Source organism: Phocoena sinus, chromosome 7, assembly GCF_008692025.1.
Source record: "Phocoena sinus isolate mPhoSin1 chromosome 7, mPhoSin1.pri, whole genome shotgun sequence".
Taxonomy (NCBI): Eukaryota; Metazoa; Chordata; class Mammalia; order Artiodactyla; family Phocoenidae; genus Phocoena; species Phocoena sinus.
Genome location: NC_045769.1, coordinates 73,427,546 through 73,453,022, shown reverse-complemented (window position 1 = coordinate 73,453,022; position 25,477 = coordinate 73,427,546). Strand labels below are relative to the sequence as shown.

The 25,477-nt window shown below is 42.6% G+C and overlaps 1 protein-coding gene across 7 annotated transcripts in view; it reads left to right on the top strand.

The window, feature by feature from the left end:
- Positions 1-25,477, top strand: part of TANC1 (tetratricopeptide repeat, ankyrin repeat and coiled-coil containing 1) — a 235,264-nt gene that overhangs the window by 92,138 nt on the left and 117,649 nt on the right. For all 7 annotated transcript variants that reach the window (XM_032636672.1, XM_032636666.1, XM_032636671.1 and 4 more), the window contains one exon: positions 10,919-11,119. In XM_032636672.1, coding sequence (XP_032492563.1) covers positions 10,919-11,119 — 201 coding nt within the window. The remainder of the gene's footprint in view (positions 1-10,918; positions 11,120-25,477) is intronic.

Genomic DNA, 25,477 nt, shown 5'->3' with positions numbered 1-25,477 from the left:
TGGATGAGGGCAAATCAGCCAGGTGGATTAAGTAAAACCAGTGGGCATAGTTAGAAGAGCCTGGATAAAGGAAAAGTGAGCCCTCCTTCCTGAAGAAAGGAACTCATGAGAGCAGGAACTTGACAGGTATCCAGTGGAGGGGCTTGCTGGGAAACCTCTGGAAGTAAAAGGAGATAGATACAAATTTATGTGTCACATAAATGTTTAATGGAAAAGTGTGTTTTGTCTTATAAAACATTCTCGTTATGAAAATGTCAGAACATACGTCAACCTTAAAATGTAAAAGGAAGGGAAAAATCCATTGATAGTTCCCACTCTCTTAGGAATAACCATATCAACGTTTTATTGAATTTCCTTCTAGTTTTTGGTGGTGCATATTATTTTCCCGTTGTCATCATATGGCATACACAAAATTGTGCACATTAGGGCTTCCCTGGTGGCGCAGTGGTTAGGAATCCGCCTGCCAATGCAGCGGACACGGGTTTGAGCTCTGGTCTGCGAAGATCCCACATGCCGCAGAGCAACTAAGCCCGTGTGCCACAACTGCTGAGCCTGCACTCTGGAGCCCGTGAGCCACAACAACTGAGCCCACGTGCTGCAACTACTGAAACCCGAGCGCCTAGAGCCCGTGGTCTGCAACAAGAGAAACCACCGCAATGAGAAGCCCGCACACCGCAACAAAGAGCAGCCCCCGCTGGCTGCAACTAGAGAAAGCCCACGTTCAGCAACAAAGACCCAACACAGCAAAAAACAAATAAATTTATAAAAAAAAAAATTCTACACCATGGGGTGAAGGATATGGTTTGAAAAACTCATTTCCTGAGTGAGAAGGGAGTGGAAGCAGAAGAGGGACAGTTGAGTGAAGTGTTGAAGGCTGGGCATGAGTTATAGTTTATTGCTTTTTTCCCCCCACTCATAATGTCCCCACTGTTGAGTAGTTAATTTTGATTCTTAAGTAACTTTTTCCTCAAAAAGGATAAATGGGCTGGGCGTTTTTTGAGCCTTTGAGTACCTGAGAATGTTTTTTGTTGGTATTGCACTTGATAGAAAACTTGGTTTGGCTTTATGAGGTTTGGTCATGCTCTTTGCTCCGTCAGGTTTCAAAGATACTGCTTTTTGGCTTTCGGCTCTTGATGTTGGAGAAGAGAAGTGTTGTCAGTGGAATTGTGTCCCTCCAAAAAGAAAAAGTTGAAGTCCTAACCCTTGATACCTGTGAAAGTGACCTTATTTGGAAGTAGGGTCTTTGTAGACATAATCAAATGAAAATAAGGTCTTAATAGATTAGGGTGCGCTCTGCTCTAGGGACTGGTGTCCTTAGAAGAGACCCAGACACAGGGAAGTATGACATGTGATTATGGAGGTAGAGCTTGGAGTGATGTGTCTACAAGTCAAGGAACGTTGAGGATTGTAGGCAACACCAGGAACTAAGAGAAAGGCATGGACCATATTCTCCCCTAGAGTTTTCAAAGAGAGCATGACCCACCTGACACATGGATTTTGGACTTACAGCCTCCAGAAATGTGAGAATAAGTTTCTGTTGTTTAAATAACCCAGTTTGTGGTACTTTGTTACAGCAGCCCTAAGAACTAATGGAAGAAGTCTGAGGGCAGTTGGGTTCTAGGTTCTGGTTCCTTTGAAAGTCTCTGCAGTTTTGTTTCCCCTTAATTATTTTTATAAAACTATATACTTACCTGGATGCTTGTGATACTTTTTTTTTTTTAAACTATCAACTTAAAGTTTTGCCAGGATATGTCTAGGTATGGGTCTCCCTCTAGGGAAACAGCCTAGAGCACTGTGAGTCCTTTTCTTTTTTTTTTTTTTTTTTTTTTTTTTTTTGCCATTGGCCTTAGCAATATATTTTTTTGAAATATAGTTGATTTACAGTGTTGTGCTAATTTCTGCTGTATAGCAAAGTGACTCATTTATACACATATATACATTATTTATTTATTTATTTTTTGCGGTACGCGGGCCTCTCACTGTTGTGGCCTCTCCCATTGCGGAGCACAGGCTCCGGACGCGCAGGCTCAGTGGCCATGGCTCACGGGCCCAGCTGCTCCGCGGCATGTGGGATCTTCCCGGACCGGGGCACGAACCTGCGTCCCGTGCATCGGCAGGCGGACTCTCAACCACTGCGCCACCAGGGAAGCCCTATACATTCTTTTTTATATTCTTTTCCATTATGGTTTATCCCAGGAGATGGGATATAGTTCCCTGCGCTGTACAGTAGGACCCTGTTGTTTATCCATCCTAAATGTAATAGTTTTCATCTACTAACCCCAAACTCCCAGTCCATCCCTCTCCCTCCCTCCACCCCCTTGGCAACCACAAGTCTGTTCTCTATGTCTGTGAGTCTGGTTCTGTTTTGTAGATATGTTCCTTTGTGCCATATTTTAGATTCCACATATAAGTCATATCATATGGTATTTGTCTTTCTCTTTCTGACTTCACTTAGTATGATCATTTCTAGTTGCATCCATGTTGCTGCAAATGGCATTATTTCTTTTTTATGGCTGAGTGGTATTCCATTGTATGTATTCTTTATCCATTCATCTGTCGACGGGTATTTAGGTTGTTTCCATATCTTGGCTATTGTGAATAGTGCTGCTGTGAGCATTGGGGTGGGTGCGTGTATCTTTTTGAATTATGGTTTTCTCTGGGTATGTGCCCAGGAGTGGGATTGCTGGATCATATGGTAGTTCTATTTTTCGTTTTCTGAGGAACCTCCATAGTGTTTTCCATAGTGGCTGCACCAACTTGCATTCCCATCAGCAGTGTAGGGGAGTTCTCTTTTCTCCACACCCTCTTTAGCATTTGTTATTTGTAGACTTTAATGATGGCCATTCTGAGGCGGGTCCTTTTTAAATTTGCAAACCTCAATTCAGAAAAGATTGTTTTTTTTCTTTGAGTTTTAAAAATTATTTTGTGCCTGTTTCTCCTCAGAAATACCTTTGTTTTCCATATCTGTAATCTTTTCTTGCTTCATGAAAATGTTCGCCCCTTCCCCCTACATCCTGGGGACACCTCCTCAAGCTTGTTCTTTATCACTGAGTGGACTTTCTGTAGTGTTAGTTCTACTCTTTATGCCTGAAATGTGGATAATAATCGGCTATTGCTTTTGAAATGTCCTTGCTTTTCTTCCTCTTTAATATTAGTCTATACTAATCAAAAAAGAAATGCCGTATGAAGGGTATAGAGGCCATGTCCCCCTATATTCTATTGACGGTGACAAGCAGTTCACTGAATTTTTATCTCAGCCTTCTTTGTTTGAATCTTCAAAAAGATAGCCCCTTTCCTTTTGCTAATAAGCTACATTCTTCTCAGTCTCCCACCATTTATTATTTTGAGGGAGGTGTTTAGGGAGTTGGCTTTTCATGGAAAGAGAAAAGATCTCATCAGCTCTGTTTTATCTACTGGAGTCAGTTGGTTCCTGCTTGTGGCTATAGGCGGAGATACTGGAGCCAACACCCGGGCAGGGGATGAATGTCTCCCAATCCTGTGGGCTGAAGCCTGGTTGGGCCACCAGTTGTTGCAATGAAAACAAAGGATGCTCCATTGTCATCCTTAAAATTACTAGGAATTCTTTGCTTTTCTGGCACTCCCTTATCTTTTGGAGTAGATTTTGCACTTGTGAGTTGTTGTCTTTTACTTTGTAGTTACAGGTATTTTATCAGGGTGTTGGGAGGGCTTGTTAGCCAGATACAATAGTTTAAAACAGAAACGGGAATTCGTGCTTTTACCGCCTGCACCCTGCCTCTCCCCACCACTGGCTGCTTCCCTCTTCCTCCTACCGCTGTATTCCTAGGTCCCATCCTGCCTTATTCCTTTCCCTTTTAGCCTCTCCTTATTCCCCTACCCCCCATCTAACAGGTCCCCATGCCTACCCCTCCCTCATCTTGCCCTCTCCCTGGCAGACCTGGTGTTTCCCTAGGGCCCTGGATTATCCTGGGTGAGCTGCTTCCACGAGTGCGCCCACACTCCACCCACAGCAGCAGAGATGACCAGGACATGAAAGAACCAGGGTGCAGGGTGAGGAGAGGGGAAGGTTGTGCTGCACCGTGGGAGTGGGAATGCTTGGGGCTGCCGAGAGTCCCACCTCTTTCAGAGCACGGCCCGGGGGCTCTTCTTACTCCCCTGTCCTGTGTCCACCTCCGTCAACCAGAAACAAGCTGACCTCCGACCAGTCAGCACGCACACCGTCACTTTGAACAGTCTTTGTGGAAGGGAGCTTCATCTCACCCACTTGCCAAGTTAGGCCATAGCGTGTGGCCCAGTTAGACTTAAGATCTTCATATCCACACCTGGCTCAATCCTAGGAAACGCAGATGTAAAATATTTATAGGAAACGTATGCACATAGCAAAAAAATGTAAACCATTTAAAAGTGTATATACCTCCCATCCATGGTTCCCAGTTGGTGAGTTCCTATTCCCAGAGGCAACCACTGCTCCTGGATCCTGTGTGTTCTTCTTAGAGACCTTCCATGCACGTACGAGTGTGTGTATTTACATTATTTATATATACATAAAAAAACATACAGCGTGTGCACACGTGTATATAAACACAGGTGTGTATATATACATACACTCAAGGAATGCACATTGTGCATAAGGGGAACCTTTACTTAATCATCTACATGATTATTCCCTCAAGTTTCTTTTCCTTTTCATCTCCCTCCCACCCCTCCCTCCCTACCCCTTATCTTGTAATAGGAACACAAAACGTTTCAGATCTTTTTGACCACTTTCTTGTGGTCTCACAGTCTTTGGCGGTTCTCGTTCCTGGCTGTACGTGAGAATCACCTAGTGAGCTTTCACTCACGACTGGTGCCCAGGCTGCACCCCAGAGCACTCATGACAGCCTTCTCGGGAAGGGCTCGGGCTCCCTTCTGTGGCAGGGCTGGGAACTCCTGCTCTGGTCCTGTGCAGCGGGCCTGGCAGATCTCAGAGTCCAAGTGTGGAGTGTTTGACAGGACCCATGGACTTGGGGAATGAGTTTATCCCAACAAGGAGATGTAGGATAATGAATTCCACACAGATTTAAGATGAACCCTGAACCCAGGTTGCTTTTGACCACAGTTGCCCCACGGCTTCCTTCATCACCTGGCCACGTAGAGTGTCAGGATTCTGTCCTGTGTGGTGGGAATGGCATTCAGCACATCCACCCCAGGCAGAGAGAGCAGGCCCGGAGGCTGCGGGAGTTAATGAGTTTACAGTATAAAGTGAAAGAAGAGGAAACTATTTAGGGTGCTTGATGACCGAACATCTATCTCGGATCTACTTTGCCTGTATGGTGACAGCATAAGGTGTGACTGAAAGAAAATTAATGAACTCTGGGCCTGGGTGCCTCCCAAATGGAGTGCTGTGGAGCTAATTAAGCAGCCAGCATGAAAAGTGAAAACAGGTGAGGGAACAGGTTTCTTCTCACAGTGGCCGGGTACTGTGTGCGTGTAGACCTACCTGGACTAGTTTTGATCTTCCCTGTTAGGTATACAAAACGATATAATGTGGAAAGGCATCTTTCAGTAGCCTTTCCTTAGGGGAGCAGTGCCGAGAGACTGGACTCTGGATCGCACTGCCCGGGTTCAGACCTGACTCTGCCATTTGCCGGAGTCCTTGGGCGAGATACTTGATGCTTTCCGTGCCTCAGTTTCCTCACTGAAGGAGGGACATAATACTAGCACCTCCCTTCATGAGTTGGCTGCAATGATACAAAGTGCCTGAAACCCTGTCCCAACACATAGTATATCTAAAAAAGCATTTATTATGTTAAAGTGCACCCTCCAGGGCTTGGGAGTGGGAGTGTTTCTGAGGTCATATACATATTCTTAAAGCTCAGAATCTCTTGCATGGCAACATGCCTTAAAGGGAAAACTTTGACAATTAGAGAGGAAATGCCAGTCTGTTTACTCATCTGTTTTGGAATAAAGTACATTTGGTTCTGTAACCCTTGAGTATTAAGAATAAAACTGTGAGGATAGTCTTTACTGAGCTCTGTTTAGAACCCACTTGGAGTTTTGAAGACAAAAGGGTAAACTTGTCCTATTGACCAGATTTTTCTGTACTCTGGAGTTAGCTGCTTTGTTGCCTCTCAGCAGTATTGTTTGAGAATTAGTCATGACTGTGTGAATAATGTTTTGGAAAATTGCTTTCTTGGATACATTAATCTTTCTTTTTGAAAACGCACATTAACAGTCAGCTCTGGCTGGGTAGTTGGGAAGATCCTATAAGATGTAAAGCGGTTTAAAGTGCTTTCAGTTGCAGAGAGAAACTTCTGAGGGTTTCAAAAATGATACTGGATCTTGCGGGAGGAAATTTTTTCCAATTTTCTAGGTTTCTGTAAATATATATGAGTTACATGGTCATAAAGCCTTATGATGGAAAATATGTTTAAGAAACATGAGAGCACTCCCAGGCAGGGACTGCACAAAAGAAGCCCTAACACATTTAATGCCCTAGTTAAATGTATTGCACAAGTCCCGTTTTCTGAAACTGGATAAACAGAACATCTTTTCTCTTTCTATTCTAAGCTTCCATCCCCCCCTCCTCCATCTAGCCACTTCAATGGCACAATAAATGGAAATCTTACTTCCTGCATCTGCGGACCTATTTACCTGAATGTCTAAGCTCACCCTTGCCTTTCTCAGATCTACTCTTTTTGAAATGCAGTTTTACTTTCATCTCCCTGGCTCCGTTGCCCTCATTTTTTTTTTTTAAGCCTTCCCTAATCCTGCACTCCATGCACTTTAATCTGTAATGTTGGACATTGCCACTCTGCAGAGCCGCCTTTAAACATTCATCATCTCCCAGGTTCGCATTTTCTGCCATTGTGAGTTTAAATCCCTTTTCACAGCCTGTAATAGTGGAAAAAATTAAAAAAGAACTGTTATCACAAGCTATTTCTGCCAATTTAAAAAGCCTTATTGGATGGCTTTATCCCCTTTGATACTTCTATTATCTTTGCAAACTATGACTTGGATTTAGTTTTTGCACGTGTAAGTATATATGTATGTGTATTTACTTTTATTTATTACATATATCCGTATGTGTATTTATATTTATTACAAACAGGAAGAACCTTATACCCTCATGCCCTTTCTGGTCTTTTATTTTTGAAACTCAGAGTTGGTGATTTTGAAATAAGAAAAGATATGTGTGTGTGTGTATGTTATGTATATGAATGACAGAGACTGTGTGTGACCTACAAAGCCTAAACTTTTATAGCAGAAATGTGCTGACCCCTTTATAGAATTAACTCATTCAATAACATGTCTATTTTGGGACTTCCCTGGTGGTCCAGTAGCTAAGACTCCGTGCTCCCAGTGCAGGGGGGCCTGGGTTCGATCCCGGGTCAGGGAGCTCTATCCCACATGCCGCAACTAAGAGTTCACGTGCCACAACTAAAGATCCTGTGTGCTGCAACTAAAGATCACACGCAGCAATGAAGATCCCACGTGCTGCAACTAAGACCCGGCACAGCCAAATAAATAAATCTTTTTTAAAAAAATAAAAGCATGTCTATTTTGAGTGCCTCCTTTTTTTTTTCAAAGTTAAGTTCTTAAATGTGTAGAGTAGTGAGTATGTTAGAGCATGAGCCAGCCACTTGGGGGGATTTTGGAAGTTCTAGCTGTGACCCTGCTCCTCACGGATAACCCCCATGCCCTGGTTTCTTGTCTGAGAACCTGTGTGATAGGACTAGGTGCTCTCTGAGAGTGAAAGCACGTTGGGGTGGATGTGAGTGTCCACGATGAATCAATGGGAAACACCTGCCAGGGGAACTGGAGGAGGTAGTTGATAATACGGTTTTCCTACCCTGGAAAGGATGCGTCGTTCTACCTGGCCTGGGCATTTCTGCTGCAGCAACAGGAAGGGGGACTGAGGTGTATTTCCCATCACTTAATAGAGGTGGGGAATAAAATAGGTCACAGTCAACAGAAAAACATGTATTCAAAGCTAAAAGAAATGCGCTGGCCATTGCTGGTGGTTGCAGTGAGATGTTTTTAATTCCTCTTAAACCTCTTTGAGCATCTGTTGAGGAATGTTAAATCAACCGGAGAATTTCTGGTGTCATGTTGCCTAGAACCAACATTGTTTAGTCCTATGGATGCCCCAGGAGACTTTCACTTTCTGGCACTGGCATCGGCATCCTTGTGGTGCTCTTGGACTGACTTTGACCTGAACCCCTTGCCTGATGCAGTTAAAGCACCAGACTCCGGAGTGCCGTCTCCAGCTTCTAAGCCGCTGGATCACCCACTTCTTTGCGTCACCTGCTCGTACATAAAACTCCTTTCCCTGCTTTGTGCCTTTCTGATAAAAGGAAGTTGGATGTTAGGGATCTTTAATTGTGTCTGAAAAATAAACCAACAGAACAGCATGTTTGGGACTGATATTATGGTGAGATGTCAAAGTAAACTTGAAATAGAGATCCTTCCTCCCCAAACCCCATCTCTAAGTCCTGTTTTATTGCAGACCACATAAAATCAAAGTGCTGGAGCACAGCTGCTCCGAAAGCTGAAGGTCCTCATGGTTATGGCTTTCTTTGGAAACTCATCCCCACCAGACTTGCAGTTAATGAAAATATTTGCTTTGCTTGATATAAACAAAGTTTATGGGCAGAATTTGTAATTAGGAAACTCTTTAATTCTCTTTTATCCCTCGGTCCCCAGTTTCTCTTGTGTCACTGAAGAATTCCAAGTATTTAAGAAAATAAACCCTCTCTCAGTAATGAGCTCATTGTTTTATTTCTGATGTTGTCATAAAAGATGCATTTCTCCCTCATTTTGTGTCTTCATCCAGATTAAGTGACCTGAAATCTGAGGTAGGTTTGTTCTCGGTCAGAGATACTCGTGTGTGAGTAGGAAAAGACAGCCTTGTCACAACGCCTGCTCCCATCAGGCCATCCCATAGCTATTTGGGTACCCAGGTTGGTGATTTAGGCAGTGTAAGGGCAGCCACAGGGCAGGGTAGCTTTCTTCAAACCACATGGAAAACCAGTGTCACCTCTTCAAGGCCCCCCACATTCTATGTGTGTAACTCCCTGGGGCTGTGGGCTGTAGCCTCAATGCTTTCCAAGTTCTCGTCTGTCTCCTAGGGTTTCTTGTGACACATCCAGGGATCAGATGACCAGGCACTATTCTTGTAGGTACAGCACCTGCTTGCATTCCTAGATGAGACGGAGGTGGTGGTGGGGACTGGTCATGAGAACCTGATATTGGACCAGAAAAAACAATTGTCCCTTCAACTGTCCCAAGTCTCAGCATGGTGGACCTTCAGCCCCAGTGGGAGTTGGCATTGTGGTGCACCCCCTGTTCTGCCTTAAGATCTATTTCCTCGCCAGACTGTTGAAGGGGAAGCAGCTAGGATGCTTCACGCCCTGGCTTAAGACGCCAAGGAGGAGGTTTTTGAAAGATTTCAGGCTTGTCCATGGTGGTGTTAAGAGATTAGCTCCTGGGTCCTGGGCATTGGTGGTGATGGTATCTTATAGTGCAGGCTCGGGAAGCAGGGTGGGCAAGGGTTGTAAGAGGACCAGAGTGGGAGACACTGCAGTTCACTTGGACTTAGGAAGTAAGGATCTCCATTAACTCCTTCCTTCCTGCTTCCCTCCCTCATGGGCAGAAAGTCAATTTATTTGTCTTGGGTGTTGACATAATGTCCTTGTTTTTGAAAATTCTAGTGAGAGTTTCCTGGTAATTCTCGTTGTTTCTTCAAATGTCAGTCATTTGGATATTTAGTTTCCCAAGTTTATTAAAACCCCTTCAAGCATAGCTGGCCCAGCTGAGACTGAAATTACCTTTCTGATGGTGCCAACTTATGCCTTGCGGAACCTGTGGCTTTTCTGTTCACAGCTCTGCTTGTTTTGAGTTGCCTTTGAAAGCCATGCATGAGCCTGTTTGCCTGTTTTAAATGCCCCCTGGTCTGTGGAGGGGGTAACTCTCTACTTCACCGTGCCTCCTAACATGAAAAACAAGTTCAGTGATGCCATTGGGAACTTGACAGTTGGGGTTGCATCCTTTTTGAGTATTGTACACAAAGATCTGCAAAAATTGAGTTCCCACTTGGCTAGACAAAACGGTTTAAGTTCAAATCCAGGCCTCGATTTTTCGGAGTCAGGAAGGCGTGGTAAACTTCCATCAGTTGGTTAACTTTCATCAGAGAGAAAAGTTTGCTTGTGGAAAACTTTCTGTACCTTTCCAGTTCTGCTGTATATAATTCAGAGCTTAAAGATGCTTTTTTTAATCATCAGGAAAATGATTTACCTCTTCTTCTTGCAGCATCTCAGTTGCTTCTTTGTATATACCTGGGGGTAAGGAGGAAAGCATGTCATCTGAGTACTTGAGGACTGGCTGTATTTTTTGAGAGGTGCTGGTCCTAGCCGATGTAGTCCCTTCCTTGTGTCCTCTCTACACTGCAATTGCCTCCTCTGTATTTTTTTTTTTAAATACGTCTACCACCCTAGAATGTTTAATTCCCCCCCCGCTTTTTTTTTTTTTGCTGCACCACGTAGCTCGCAGGATCTTAGTTCCCCAACCAGGGATTGAACTGATGCCCTCGACAGTGAGAGAGCAGAGTCCTAACCACTGTACTGCCAGGGAGTTCCCTAGAATGTTTAATTTCGTTATAGTAAGCTTGTTTGTCCTTAAGTTCATTTAGGGGTTGAATACTGAGGAGAACCTGCTTCATCAGTGAGCCACGGTTCCAGTCTCATGACTAAGGGTTTGGGCTGCTTGAGTTGTAGGACGGTGGACTCTGTGCCATGCGGAGTATGAAGTGAATGGGATGCGAGAAGAATCTTAAAAAAAAAAAAAAAATTCCACACACACATGTGGCATATGGGAGTTCTAAGAATGTAGTTCTTAGGAATTAAGTTCGCATCTAGCTATCATGGATGGCCTAACCTAAGGTTTTCTTTCTCCACTCCAGGAGGTGACTTTGGTCTGGAGATTTCCCCTCCAGTCCTGCCCCCTGGCCACGGTGGTGAGTTTTCTGTGAGCAGCCTTCCAGTGGCAGAGGATGCCTACAGGGTGAGCTTGGCTAAAGGTGTCTCCATGTCTCTGCCTTCGTCACCTCTGCTGCCTCGACAGTCTCACTCTGTGCCATCAAGATCAACCAAAAAGTCCCCAGGTAAGCGAGCAACAAAACAGCCCCCAAACTACATGTATTGGAATTAGGCAGAACTAGTGCTTATGAGAAATCTTCTGGGAGAAGGTTTTTTTCTTTGTTACGGTAACTTCTCGAAGAAGGGAATCTTAAAAAAAAAAAAAGATGATTTGAATAGATTGATTTCTTTAGTTCAACCTATATATAAACTATTTTGATTGCCCAGGCTATAGTTTTACAAAGATTCATGTTATCAATATTAACCATCAGTTTTGTTTTCTTGTTCACAAATTTGGGAAACGCTGTAATCTAAATTCATTGTGGTATGTTTAAAGGTTATGGATTTTGGCAAGTGTAATCCGACCACAGTCTGTTTATTACCACCCAGCGCTATATACTGATGTGTTTCCTTGATTACATCATCCAGCATTTGAGCAGCTGTAAAATTTAATTGTTGGTGAAAATTCAGACTTGTAAAGGGGTGGAACAAGGGACTTATGGATTACTTGCATGAAGTATTTTGACTTCCCTTATTATTACCAACTTTTTGCACTTTACCAATAAAAACTCAAACATTATTTAACTTTAATCAGATGTGAGGAAGGCCTTTCCAAAATAATGATACATGGAATCATAAAAGTTCTTTGATCTTCTTTTAGGTTTTCTGAGTATTTGTTTACTGAGGGCAAGATAAATTGGGGCCTTATTGATCATATGCCACTGTAAGAATTGTTCACATTTACACATAAACATGTTTGGAATTGATCTAAGATATGCTCTGGGACTGTGAAATTGGTATCTATTTTTCTAATCTCCTGAATGAGTGTATTACTTGAGATGTTATAGGCATTATTTCTGAATCATTTAGTGGATATTTGCAGTTTATGTGGGGTAAAATTAAGAGCGCAAACGTTAAGCTCTGAATGTTAGAAATGGTGCTGTGAATTGGTGAGTGTCCAAAATCTTTTATTCTAGAACTTTCTTACTTTAGACAGCATTGTTTACAATCCAGTCATTAGCTGGAACTTGGAAACCTCTTTGGTATGAAGTGATTTCCTGTGCCAAGGAATCTGACCTGTTTATCAGTATTTGGGGAAATTCCTGGAATGTCCTTTCTTCTCTTTGCCCTCCCCCTACTGCTATATCTCTTTGTCAGATTTCTTCTCTTCTTTCAAATTCCAGTTCCCACACTGCCTCTTTTGCCGGTTACCCCACTGGAATTACTCCTTTTTACAAATTGTGCACAGCATTTTACTTTTATTCTTATTAGCTTCATCATTTGTCCTTTTTTCTTGAATTAGTGTGTATGTGTTTCCTATGTCTGATGGTTGAGGATGGGCATGATGTCTTCTCCAAGTATACCTCATCTATATAAAACAGATAATAGAGGTTTCCCTCCTATAGTCTGTGCTACTGCAGATGAATTGATGCTGCTTGGGCCCTGGGATTGGTGAACACCAGAGAGACTCTGGGGAATACTACATTTCAGATATAGTTTTATTAATAAAAAAATGCGTGTTAGTTTTAGTGGAACTTCAATCTTTAAAAATTTTTTTCCAGCTTTACTGAAATATCAACCCATGACATTGTAAGTTTAAGGTATACAATGTAGTGATTTTATATATATATATACATATATATATAAATATATTACAGACTGATTACCACAATAAGGTTAACTAACATATTCATCACTTCACAGTTACTATTTACTTATTTATTTTGTGGCATTTTAGGGGGACATCAGGTAGCAATGAATGGCATGGCAAGCTTGGGCAGAGTGGCAAGCCAGAAGAGTCTCATTTAGGCTGCAGGCACACCTGCAGAGAAATCCCTGACAAGGCCTCATCTCCTCTGTCCTGACCAAATTAGATATCTTTGGTTTTAGAGAAAATATCCCAAAGTTTGTTTTTCTCCATAGGAATAAATTTATTTCTGCTAAGGTCTTTGCAAGGCCTTATGCATCGAAGGGAGTAGTTAGCTCTGCAACATTCAACGTTGCAGTGGGTTGAAGGAAATATTCTCCATATTAGATGCTTTTGGTCCAAATGATAATTAAATACACTAAGCAGATTCCTCTTTGGTGGGGCAGTGTTTGTGGATTGCCCAAATTTGTACATCAAATTAGTGTCTCACAGTGTTAATTTGGTTTCATTATCCTGGTAATTTTAATTCGAAAAGGAAAGTTAAAGGCAGAGGTGCTTGCTTAAAAATGGCAGTGACTCAGGATGCATCAGACAGTAAACTGTTTTTTCCAGTGTCGAACACACACAGATTTCTGTTTAAACCATATTGTTGGAAAAGTACCTAGAGTCCTAATGTTCTACCTGCCTATAAAAATAGTTGACATACGGTTGTGAACATGCACTGGATTTTAAAATAGCCATCAATTTAAAAAGCTAGCACTGTTGTTGCTAATGATACAGTAAATACGGTGTGTGCGCAGAGCCCATAGTTAGAGACCCGCCCCCGCCTACCCCACCCCCTCTGTTTTCCCTCCCCATCTGGCTTTGCTTCAGGAGCACGTCATCTTTCAGCCCCAGCTCTGAAAGATGCTGACTTCTGTTCTCATTTGTAAGATTAGATGCCTTTTTCTTTTGTTTAAGGCAAAAACAAAATGAAAAAAAACTGCACCAAGAACCAAACCTGTTTTACTTGTTTGGGTAGAACATCTTCACTAATTGACGCTAATCAAGAAACTGTTGGCCCGAAACTGTTATTCTAGCAAAGGTCAAATACTATAAACTCCTGTCACAGACACTCAGCACAGCCTGCATTAATAATGAAAGTTTGTATACTAGTATACTTGGTGATTGGCTCCTGGGCCATGGGAACTCAGGACCAGAGAAAATGTCGTTAATGTCGCAGTAATGTGACCCTGCATTTCACATGACTTGAGTTTCTTACATTCCACTTACATTGCTAGTTATTATTTTTATTTACTCTCCTTCCACCTTGCTCCACCTTATTTATATGTTTTTCACTGCTAGTCGAAAGGTTCAGTTTCCTGAGTACTGTTTCACATTTTTTGTTTTTCTTCTAAATGAAACATAAATTTTCTGATAATGAAAACAAGGATCAGTATCCATTACGTAGTTCTGTGGCTGGTGCAAGCCTTTTTGGATTAAGAATTCATTAATATTTGTAATGCATTCTTTGGTCTCCGAGAGAAGAGCAAGCCCATTTCCTGTGGATTGTTTATTAGTAATATAATTTGTTACTTTATATTTGGATTACATTTCCCAGATCACTTTGGGCCCATTATGGAACAATCAAAAGGAGGCACAGAGCAACCATTTAAAACACTGTGAATGGAGTAAAACAGCAGATGGTGAAAAGTGGGTGATACTGCTTTTCTCATCCTCGCTTATGTGGGGAGGCTGGGTAGTGCTGGTTATAGTCATCCCCCCTTATTTGTGGTTTCTCTTTCTTTGGTTTCAGTTACTCGTGGTCGGTGTCCAAAAATATTAAATGGAAAATTCCAGAAGTAAACAATTCATAAGGTTTTTTTTTTGGGCTGTGTCGGGTCTTAGTTGGGGCACGTGGGATCTTCGTTGAGGCACGTGGGATCTTTTGTTGTGGTGCGCGGGCTTGTCTCTAGTTGTGGCCTGCCCAGCCTGGCGGGCACCAGGGCGCGTGGGCTCTGTAGTTGGTGGCACGCGGGCTCTCTAGTTGAGGTGCACGAGCTCAGTAGTCGTGGTGCGCAGGCTTAGTTGCCCTGTGGCATGTGGGATCTTAGTTCCCCGACCAGGGATCAAACCCGCATCCCCTGCGTTTGAAGGCGGATTCTTTACCACTGGACCACCAGGGAAGTCCCAACAGTTCCTAAGTTTTAAATTGTGTGCCGTTCTGAGTAGCTCACGTGATGAAGTCTCGCTCTGTCCTGCCCAGAATGTGAATCGTCCCTCTGTCCAGTGTGCCCTGCCCATTAGTCTCTGCATAGCCCCCTCAGTCATGAGATCCACTGTTGTGATATCGAGGTGCTTGGGTTCAAGTAACCCTTATTTTACTTAATAAAGGACCTGAAGTGCAAGAGTAGTGATGCTGGCAGTTCAGTTATGCAAAGAGAACGGTTTGTAAAGTGCTTTCCTGTAAGTGAAAAGGTTCTTGACTTAATAAGGAAAAAAAATACGCTGAGGTAGCTAAGATCTATGGTAAGAACGAATTTTCTATTCGTGAAATTGTGAAGAAGGAAAAAAATGGGTGCTAGTTTTGCTCTCGCACCTCAGACTGTAAAAGTTATGGCCACGGTATGTGATAAGTGCTTTAGTTAAGATAGAAAATGTGTTAAATTTGTACAGTAAGGTACTTTGAGAGAGAGGCCCCATTCTATTTTATTGTTAGTCACTGCCGTTAATCTCTTACTTTGCCTAACTTATAGATTAAATTTTATCATAGGTGTATATGCATAGGAAAAAACCCTATAGTATACATGGGGCTCAGTACTATCAGCAGTTTCAGGCATCCACTGGGGATCTTGGAACGTATGAGGGGAGCTGCTGTATTTGCATCTCTGCCATCTCCAGTCCCAGTTGTGTCAGTTAACGGAGCTGATGCAGCAGTTTTGAAAACCCCTCTGGCTGTCTGTTTCTTTAAGGGAAAAACCTCAAAGCTGACAGGCTGTAAAGTGGAAATCATTCTGCCCTTTGATTCTTGGACCATGAATTAATGTCCACCAAGGCCCTCCTCCTTCCCTCACCCTGCTGGAGTGTTTCTTTTACAAAATTTGGAAATCCCAGTGTAGAGACAGAACTATGCTTAGTGTTTTGATTTTCTAGTTTTTTTTTTTTCAATCGATTCTTCCTAAACCCAGGACCACACGCGCTTTGCCATTTTTCACTGAATATTATATCATGAGCACGTTCCAGTTTGCTTGAAGAATTTGACATTCGATGTCCATTGTTTCAGTATTCCGTAATTGATTTTTAACTAATTTCTGGCTGTTAGATATGTACATTATTTTTCAGTTTAAAAAAGTTGTAGCGTGAGCCAAGGTATTTTGTTTTTGCTATTAAATGCCTATGAATTTTTAATTTTATAAATGTATTTTATTTATTTTATTTTTGGCTGTGTTGGGTCTTCGTTGCTGCGCGCGGGCTTTTCTCCAGTTGTGGTGAGTGGGGTCTACTCTTCGTTGCGGTGCGCAGGCTTCTCATTGCGGTGGCTTCTCTTTTTGCGGAGCACGGGCTCTAGGTGCGCAGGCTTCAGTAGTTGTGGCACGTGGGCTCAGTAGTTGTGACGCGTGGGCTTAGTTGCTCCACGACACGTGGGATCTTCCCGGACCAGGGCTCGAACCCGTGTCCCCTGCACTGACAGGCGGATTCTTAACCAATGCACCACCAGGGAAGCCCGAATTTTTAATTTTAGATGTGATAAAATACACATAATAAAAGTTCCAATCTTAACCATTTTTAAATGTACAGTTTAGTCATGTTACATACACTTACATTGTTGTGCACCCAGTCTCCAGAACTCCCCATGTGAATATTTTTGTTGAGTAACTTTTACATATGTCTCATCTCTCAAGAGTGGCAGGTTCCCGGAAGTGGAAGTATTGCACTAAATGGACTGCATGTTTTTCTGTGTTTTTTTTTGTTTGTTTTTCTTTTTTTTTTTTTTTTTTTTTGGTACGTGGGCCTCTCACTGTTGTGGCCTGTCCCGTTGCGGAGCACAGGCTCCGGACGCGCAGGCTCAGCGGCCATGGCTTACGGGCCCAGCCGCTCCGCGGCATGTGGGATCTTCGGGGACCGGGGCACGAACCCGTGTCCCCTGCATCGGCAGGTGGACTCTCAACCACTGCGCCACCAGGGAAGCCCGATGGACTACATTTTTAAAGATTTAAAGATTCTTGGTACATACTGCCCAGTCACTTTACGAAAAGCTGCATTGATTACACATTCCCTCCAGCGTTCTTTGAGTGACCTCCTTTTGAAGTCAGCATCTTCAGGGGACAGTCTTGAGTGGATGGTGCTAGTAGGGTGCTTTGTCAGACCTCGTTGTGGACCACTGAGAATTAGCAAGAAGAGGCTGAGAGTAGTCGTTCTGTAACCCTCCTCTTTTGAACTTCCCTTCTGTCTGCGCTTCTCAATTTCCATTTTTTCTTTCTTTCCACGGTACTATGGCAGGGGAATTATCACAGCTGAGTCGGATCAAGTTCATAGTCAGAACCACACTCAGCTGGCTTCCAGTTTAGCTACTGCTGCAGTCTGTGTTCTGTGTGCGGACCTTGGAGGATCACAGACAGGTTGGGGTTGGCAAGGCCTCTAGGGCGCAACCAGTCAGGCCTCTTTGCAGATACGGAAGCATCATTACGGAACTTGCCCCAGTGTGCAAGTTAAGGTAGAGGCTGCCCTAAGTCCAGCCCCCTGCCCTGCCCTAGCACGTTCTCCTATGCCAGTGCTAGTCTGCATTGTTCTGTCTGCACATTGCTGACACATGAGCTGTAGGTGACATGGCACTGTGTTCTGGTTGCGTGCCTGGGGGGAGGCTGTAGGCTGGAGGTTGTACACACAAGCATCTGTGAGGCTTCTTCCTAGGGAGGTGGAGGATAGCACGGGGAACACACAGTCTCAGCACGGGGAACACACAGTCTCAGCACAGGTCTGCTGGAAGAACCAGCTAGTTCTCAGTCCTGCTGTCACCTGTGAGTAGTCAGGTCACAATCAGGGCTCTGACCTTCAGCAAGGACGGTTCCTCCTGCTTTGGTGAACTGGACAGCTCTCTTTGTTTCCTCCTGCAAACTTGTTATATGACCGCCTACTCCAAGGAGCCGGGCGGCCCTGCCTGTACCTTACTGCTCCATGCAGCCTTGACCAGGACACACATACTTTGTTGTTCTGTGCTCACACACAGACCTGTATGCATTCAGTTTGCTCCACTGTGAACTTAAGGACCTTTGAGTGCCGTTAATTCTCCTGCCTGTGAATCCTGGTTCACCCATACACGATTTGGCTGTACCATGCGATCATGCCCAGGAATTTTAAAGAAGACTGCTTTAAAATTTAAAGCAGCCCTTTAAAAAAGGGTCCTACCTTCAGAGATACTGATTTAGTGCATGTGAGGTATGGCCTGGGCATTGGGATTTAAAAAAAATCTTCCCAGGTGATTCTAATATGTAGCAAAGTTTGAGAACTTTGGTAAAGAATATGTGATTATATGATAAAATTCCTTTTCAGTGAAGGTAGATGTAGATATTTGTTATCTTTATTTTTTAAATTTTAGAATATTTGTAGAGGAAAATTCATTACAAAAATGTACAGAACAAGGTACAGTAAATCTTGGTCCCTTCCACCCCCATGCCCCTAAAAAGATAACCATTTCTGACAGTTGGTTGAATTTCTGTTTTTTTTCTTTCTTTATTTTATTTATTGGCTGCGTTGGGTCTTTGTTGCTGTGCGCGGGCTTTCTCTAGTTGCAGCAAGTGAGGGGCTACTCTTTGTTGCGGTGTGTGGGCTTCTCATTGCAGTGGCTTCTCTTTGTTGCAGAGCACAGGCTCTAGGCATGGGGGCTGCAGTAGTAGTGGCACGTGGGCTCAGTAGTTGTGCCTCATGGGCTCTAGAGCGCAGGCTCAGCAGTTGTGGCACACGGGCCTAGCTGCTCCGTGGCATGTGGGATCCTCCCAGACCAGGGCTTGAACCCTTGTCCCCTGCACTGGCAGGCGGACTCTTAACCACTGTGCCACCAGGGAAGTCCGGTTGAATTTCTTTCCTGCCTTGTTTCTGTAGTGAATAAATGATAGTATTTGCCCACTCCCCCTAGCATCGTACATGTAAGACGATCCCAGTTTCCCACTAAATAAAGAACATTCTTAACATATTAATATTTAAAAACCTCTTTATACTTTCACTGGATAGGCTTTAACTCTAGGATTACTAGTTGAAAAGTGTTGTGATTAATGTGAATGGATTATTATATACTTATTGGTCATTTGTCCTTTTTTCTTTGGGGAATTCTTGTGGTATTTGTCTTCTGTTCTACTGGGGCAATATAGAGTTCTTACTGAATTACCACAGCTTTCTTGTTGTTTGTTTTAAGGCCATCAGTCATGTATGTTATTCAAAAATTTTCCCAGTTCATGATTTTCCATAAGGTTTATAGTGTTTTATGACTCACAAAAGTTTTTTGTTCTTTCAATTCAAATTTACATATTTTTCCATTATCATTTATCCCTTTGCATTTTTTAAAAAACAGCTTTATTGCGATATTTTGCATATCATATAATTCATCCATGTAAAGTTTACAGTTCAGTGTTTTTAGCATTTTCACGGGGTTGTGCATCCATTGCCACAATCTAATTTTAGAACATTTTTATGTCCCTTTAAAAAAAAAATCCACTTGCATTAGCAGTTACTCCACATTCCTCCCTCCCTCCAGCCCCCTACCCCACAGCCCTAAGCAAACACTAATCTGTTTTTTTCCTTTATGGATTTGCCTGTTTGGGGCAAATAGAATCATATGATACGTGGTCTTTTGTGACTGGCTTCTTTCATGTATGTATTATATATGCATGTTTTTTAATCCATTCTTCAGTTTATGGACGTTTGAGTTGTTTCCACTTTTTGGCTATTATGCATAATGCTGCTATGAACATTTGTGTATGCATTTTTGTGTGATTGTAGCTTTTCATTTTTTTCTGGGGTACGTACCAAGGAGTGGAATTGCTGGATTAATATGATAACTCTATGTTTAACCTTTTGAAGTACTGCCAAATTATTTTCCACCATGACTGCACTATTTTGGATTTCCAGCTGTGGAGTATGAGGTTTCCAGTTTCTCCACATCCTTGCCAACTCTTGTTATTATCAATCTTTTTGATTATAGCCATTGTAGTACATGTGAACTGGTATCTCATTGTCATTGTAAGAATTCTTTGTATGTTCTAGATACAAGTTATGCAATATGCAAAATTTTCTTCCATTCTGTGCTCTTGATACTATTGTCATAAGTGCAAGAGTTTCAATTTTTTTTTTTTTTTTGCGGTACGTGGGCCTCTCACCGTTGTGGCCTCTCCCGTTGCAGAGAACAGGCTCCGGACGCACAGGCTCAGCGGCCATGGCTCACGGGCCCAGCCGCTCCGCGGCATGTGGGATCCTCCCGGACTGGGGCACGAACCCGTGTCCCTCCCCTGCATCGGCAGGTAGACTCTGAACCACTGCGCCACCAGGGAAGCCCAAAAGTTTCAAATTTTGATGTCCAGTTTATTAATATTTTGCCACTGTCTTTTTGATGTCGTACCCAAGAAACTATTGCCTAGTCTAAGGTCACGAAGATTTATGCCTATGTGTCCTCCTAAGAGTTTTATAGTTTTAGCTCTTACATTTAGGTCTGGATCCTTTTTAACTCCGTTTTTGTGAACGGTGTGTGGTAGGGGTCATCTTCATTCTTGCACATGAGGAAGGATATACAGTTGTCCCAGCACCATTTATTGACAAGTCAATTCTTTTCCTGCTGAATGGACTTTGAGTGATCAAGTCACTGTTGTGCCCAGACCAGCCCTTCTGTTCCACTTCCCCTTTGATTATTCTCCTCCTTCTGTCTTAGGTCAAAACTTTCTTTCAGAGTTGACCTCAGGTGTGGCTTGCATCTGTTGCTTCATCCAGCCTTCCTTTATGTCTCTCCTTTTCCCTATATGAGAAAAAACTTACTGTTCCAAACACCTGTAGCACTGTGCTTCCTCCTCCCTCTGCACTGCCTTTCATGGCGTTTCTCTGCCTTGAAATTCCGTGAACTCCTTGTCTTTGGATCTTGCCTTTGTGTTTCCCCTTGGATACTTGGAAACAGGATCTAATCACTTCCTTCAGACAGTTAACCCTGGTGATGGGGCACTGGTATGCACCTATTAAAATGAGTAGGATTTTAGTAGTCCACCTTCACCAGTTCCATGTGATTGGTTGAAAATCAGGAAAACAATTTAAATTGCAGTACCTTGCATTTGTAAAGCTGGGAACATACCTTTCCCCATATCTAGAGAGAACTGATGCTTAATTAAGATCGTACCTCTCTCAGGACTTTGCTATGATCAGGGGTGGGCAAAGAGGAGTATGTTTGAAACTGCGTCAGCAGCCTTCCCATGCCTCCTTTTCTGTGTTCCTGTCACTCTTCTACTTTCTCGGGCTTCTGGCATTTTTTTGCTGCGTGATTCCCGCCACCTGTGGTTAATGATGACTGGAGGTTTTACCCAGTCATACTTTACGGCAGTGTCACGTGCACCCTTTGGTGGTGTCAGATGGCGGCTAGGACAAACCAAGTGCCGTGCTCAGAAATGAGGGTTTTTACCTGAAGAAAATAGATGAGAGCAGAGGCAGTGGCGGTGGGAACCTCTTCTTTTTGATCATTTCTGATTCACAGAGAAACATAGAAGTCACAGAAGCCCATGGAAGCTATCGCACCCCTATCTAACTTTAATGAAAGTTAGTGAGTGGTCAAAACCGACAGGAAGGAAGGATTGATGTTCCAGCCTGAATCCTCAAATTTGTAGTGAAGCAAGTCTGTGGGTGGGTTCAGCAGGAACAGCTGGCTTTGTTCCAGGCAGAGTGGCAAAGGTGTGCAAAGCTGGGAGTTGGGAAGCGAAAGTGGACATAGAATGGTGATCTCTAGAAGAGAGGTCAGTAAGAGCTGGAGCGTCCTGCAAAAGGAGAACGGGGACCATCAAGAAAATCTTCATTATTCAGGCCTGGAGTGTTGAAACCAGTAAGCTTTGCCTCTGGGGGTTTATTGAGAGTTACCAGCTAACAGTTACAGATGGAACCCCTTTTCTGTGCAAGGGTTCCGAGAAATAAAATTTAGGAAACTCTTCCAAGGAGACGTGACTTTCTTTTTGTTTCTCTCACCAACAAAATGCTCCTTTATTGGCCAAAGGTCCTAAGTGGCAGTTAATGAGCTCACCTTTTTAAAAAAATAGAATTTATTTAAGAACAGTTTTAGGTTCACTGCAAAACTGAATGGAAGGTACAGAGATTTCCTGTTGACTCCTGTCCCCACACATGCATGGCCTCCCTCATTGTCAATATCCCCACCAGAGGGTACATTTGTTACAGCTAATGAATCTGTATTGACACATCTTTATCACCCAAAGTCCAGAGTTTACATTATGATGTTAGACATTCTCTGAGTTTGGACAAATGTATAGTGACACGTATCCATCATTGTGGTATTATACAGAATTTTTACTGCCCCCCAAATCCTCTGTGCTTCACCTAATCGTCCCTCTCTCCCTACCCCAACTCAAACCGCTGGCAACTACTGATCTTTTTACTGTCTCCATGGTTTTGCCTTTTCCAGAATGTCATATAGTTGAAATTATACAGTATGTAGCCTTTTCAGATTGATTTTTTCATTTAGTAATAGGCATTTAAGATTCCTCCACGTCTTTTCATGGCTTGAGAGCTCATCTTTTTAGTGCTGAATAATATTCCATTATCTGGATGTACCACGGTTATTTATCCATTCATCTACTAAAGGACATCTTGGTGGTTTGAGGTTTTGGCAGTTATGAATAAAACTGCGGCAAACATCTGTGTGGAGGTTTTTGTGTGGACATAGTTTTCAACTCATTTAGGTAAATAAATACCGAGGAACGTGATTGCTGGATCATATGGTAAGAGTGCTTAGTTTCATAAGGAACCAACAAACTGTCTTCTGAAGTTGCTGTACCCATTTTGCATTCTCACAAGCAATGAATGAGAGTTCCTGTGGCTCTGCATCCTCGTAGCATTTGGTGGTGTTAGTGTTTTGGATTTTGGCCTTTCTAATAGGTGTATGGTGGTGTCTTGTTGTTTTAATTGGCATTTCCCTGATGACACATGTTGTGGTGCATCTTTTTGTATGCTTATTTGCCATCTGTATATCTTCTCTGGTGAGGTGTCTGCTAAGATTGGGTCCTTTTTAAAAATCAGGTTGTTTTATTATTGTTGAGTTTTAAGAGTTCTTTGTATATTTTGGATAACAGTCCTTTATCAGATAGATCTTTTACAAATATTTTCTCCTTGTTTGTGGCTCATCTTCTTAGTCTGTTGACATTGTCTTAGAGCAGAAGCTTTTAGTTTTTTGTTGTTGTTTGTTTCTTGCGGTACGCGGGCCTCTCACTGTTGTGGCCTCTCCCGTTGCGGAGCACAGGCTCCGGACGCGCAGGCTCAGCGGCCATGGCTCACGGGCCCAGCCGCTCCGCGGCACGTGGGATCTTCCCAGATCGGGGCACGAACCTGTGTCCCTTGCATCGGCAGGCGGACTCTCAACCACTGCGCCACCAGGGAAGCCCAGAAGCTTTTAGTTTTAATGAAGTCCAGCTTATCAGTGATTTCTCCCATGAATCATACCTTTGGTATTATATCTAAAAAGCCCTTGCCATACCCAAGGTCATATGGCTTTTCTCCTATTTTACCTTCTAGAAGTTTTATAGTTTTAAGTTTGTGAGCCATTTTGAGTTAAATTTTGTGAAGGGTGTGGAGTTTGTGTCCAGATTCATTTTTTTGTATGTGGATGTCCAGTTATTCCAGCACCATTTGTTGAAAAGACTTTGCTCCATTGTATTGCCTTTGCTCCTTTGTGAAAGATCAGTTGACTGTATTTATATGGGTCTATTTCTGGGCTTTCTGTTATGTTCCATTGATCTGTTTGTCTATTCTGTGCCAATACCACACTGTCTTGATTACTTTAGCTTTATAGTAAATCTTGAAGTCCAGTAGAAGAACTGTGTTCTTCTTCTTCCGTGTTATGTTGGCTATTCTGGGTCTTTTGCCTCTCCATAGAAACTTCAGAAGCAGTTTGTCAGTATCCACAAAATAACTTGTTGGGGGTTTGATTGAGATTATATTGAATCTGTTGATCAATTTGAGAAGAACTGACATCTTGACAGTATTGAGTCTTCCCATCCTTGAATGTGGACCATCTCTCATTTTGTTAGTTCTTTGATTTCTTTCTTCTGCGTTTTGTAGCTTTCCTCACATAGATCTTGTATCTGTTTTGCTTTTTATACCTAAGTATTTCATTTTGAGGGATGCTAATGCAAATGGTATCCTATTTTTAATTTCATATTCCACTTGTTCATTGCTGGCATATAGAAAATTGCTTGACTTTTGTATATTAACCTTGTATTTTAGAACCTTGCTATAATCCCTTGTTACAGGAGTTTTTGGTCAGTTCTTTCAGATTTTCTACATTGACGGTCATGTCATCTGTGAATAAAGACAGTTTTATTTCTTCCTTCCCAAGCTGTATACCTTTTATTTCCTTTTCTTGCCTTATTGCATTAGCTAGGACTTCTAGTACAATGTTGAAAAGGAGTGGAGAGAGGGGATATCCTTGCCTTGTTCCTGATCTCAGTGAGAAAGCTTTTTGTTTCCACCAGTAAGTATATTAGCTGTAGCGTTGTTATAGATATCTTTATCAAGGTGAGGAAGTTCCCCTCTATTCCTAGCTTACTGAGAGTTTTTATCAAGAATGTGTGTTAGATTTTGTCAAATACATATTCTGCATCTATTGATATGACCATGTGATTTTGCTTTTTAGCCTATTAATGTGATGGATTACATTAATTGATTTCCTAGTGATGAACCAGCCTTGCATACCTGGGATAAATTCCACTTGGTTGTGATGTGTAATTCTTTTTATACGTTCTTAGATTCAACTTGATAGTATTTTGTTGAGGATTTTTTCATCTATGCTCATGAGAGATATTGTTCTGTGGGTTTCTTATAATGTCTTTGTCTGGTTTTGGTATTAGAGCAATGTTGGCTTCATAGAATGAGGTAGGAAGTATTTCCTCTGCTTCCATCCTCTGACAGAGATTGTAGAGAATTGGTAACTATCTGGGCTTGGTGCTTTCTGTTTTGGAAAGTTATTAATTATTGATTTAATAGATACAGGCCTACTCAGAATCAATTTCACTTTTGGAAAAGCCTAGGAGAATAAGTTAGCCACCATAAGTTAGGGAGTTGTGAGTCTCTGGTTTTAGCTGAGTTGTTAATGATCCTGATAGGTGCCTTTCTCCACCCCAGTCTTGGGCAGGTTAGAACTGTATTCACCTCCCACTTGGTGTGCTTGGTTAAGTTATAGGTGTTTCTTCATCTGAGCGATGGGGGTAATAATGGTGCTTCTCTTATAAGGTAAGTGAAATTGAGATGTATACCGTAAAGCGTAGGGCATGGTACACAAGCTCTCCTTTGGTGCTTGCTATTTCACTGCAACCGTCTGCCTTGGAGCCCATCTTCAACTTCCTTCATCTGACTCAGTGGCTGATTCTCACAGTATCGGTCCTCTTGATTCCCTGTCCTCAGCCAGATGCTTCCCAGTGGAATTTCACCCTCAGATCTGTATGCTTTCTGGCATACATATGTCTTCTTGATGTGCAGCAGGCTTTGTTCCCTGTGAATAGGATGAAAGCAG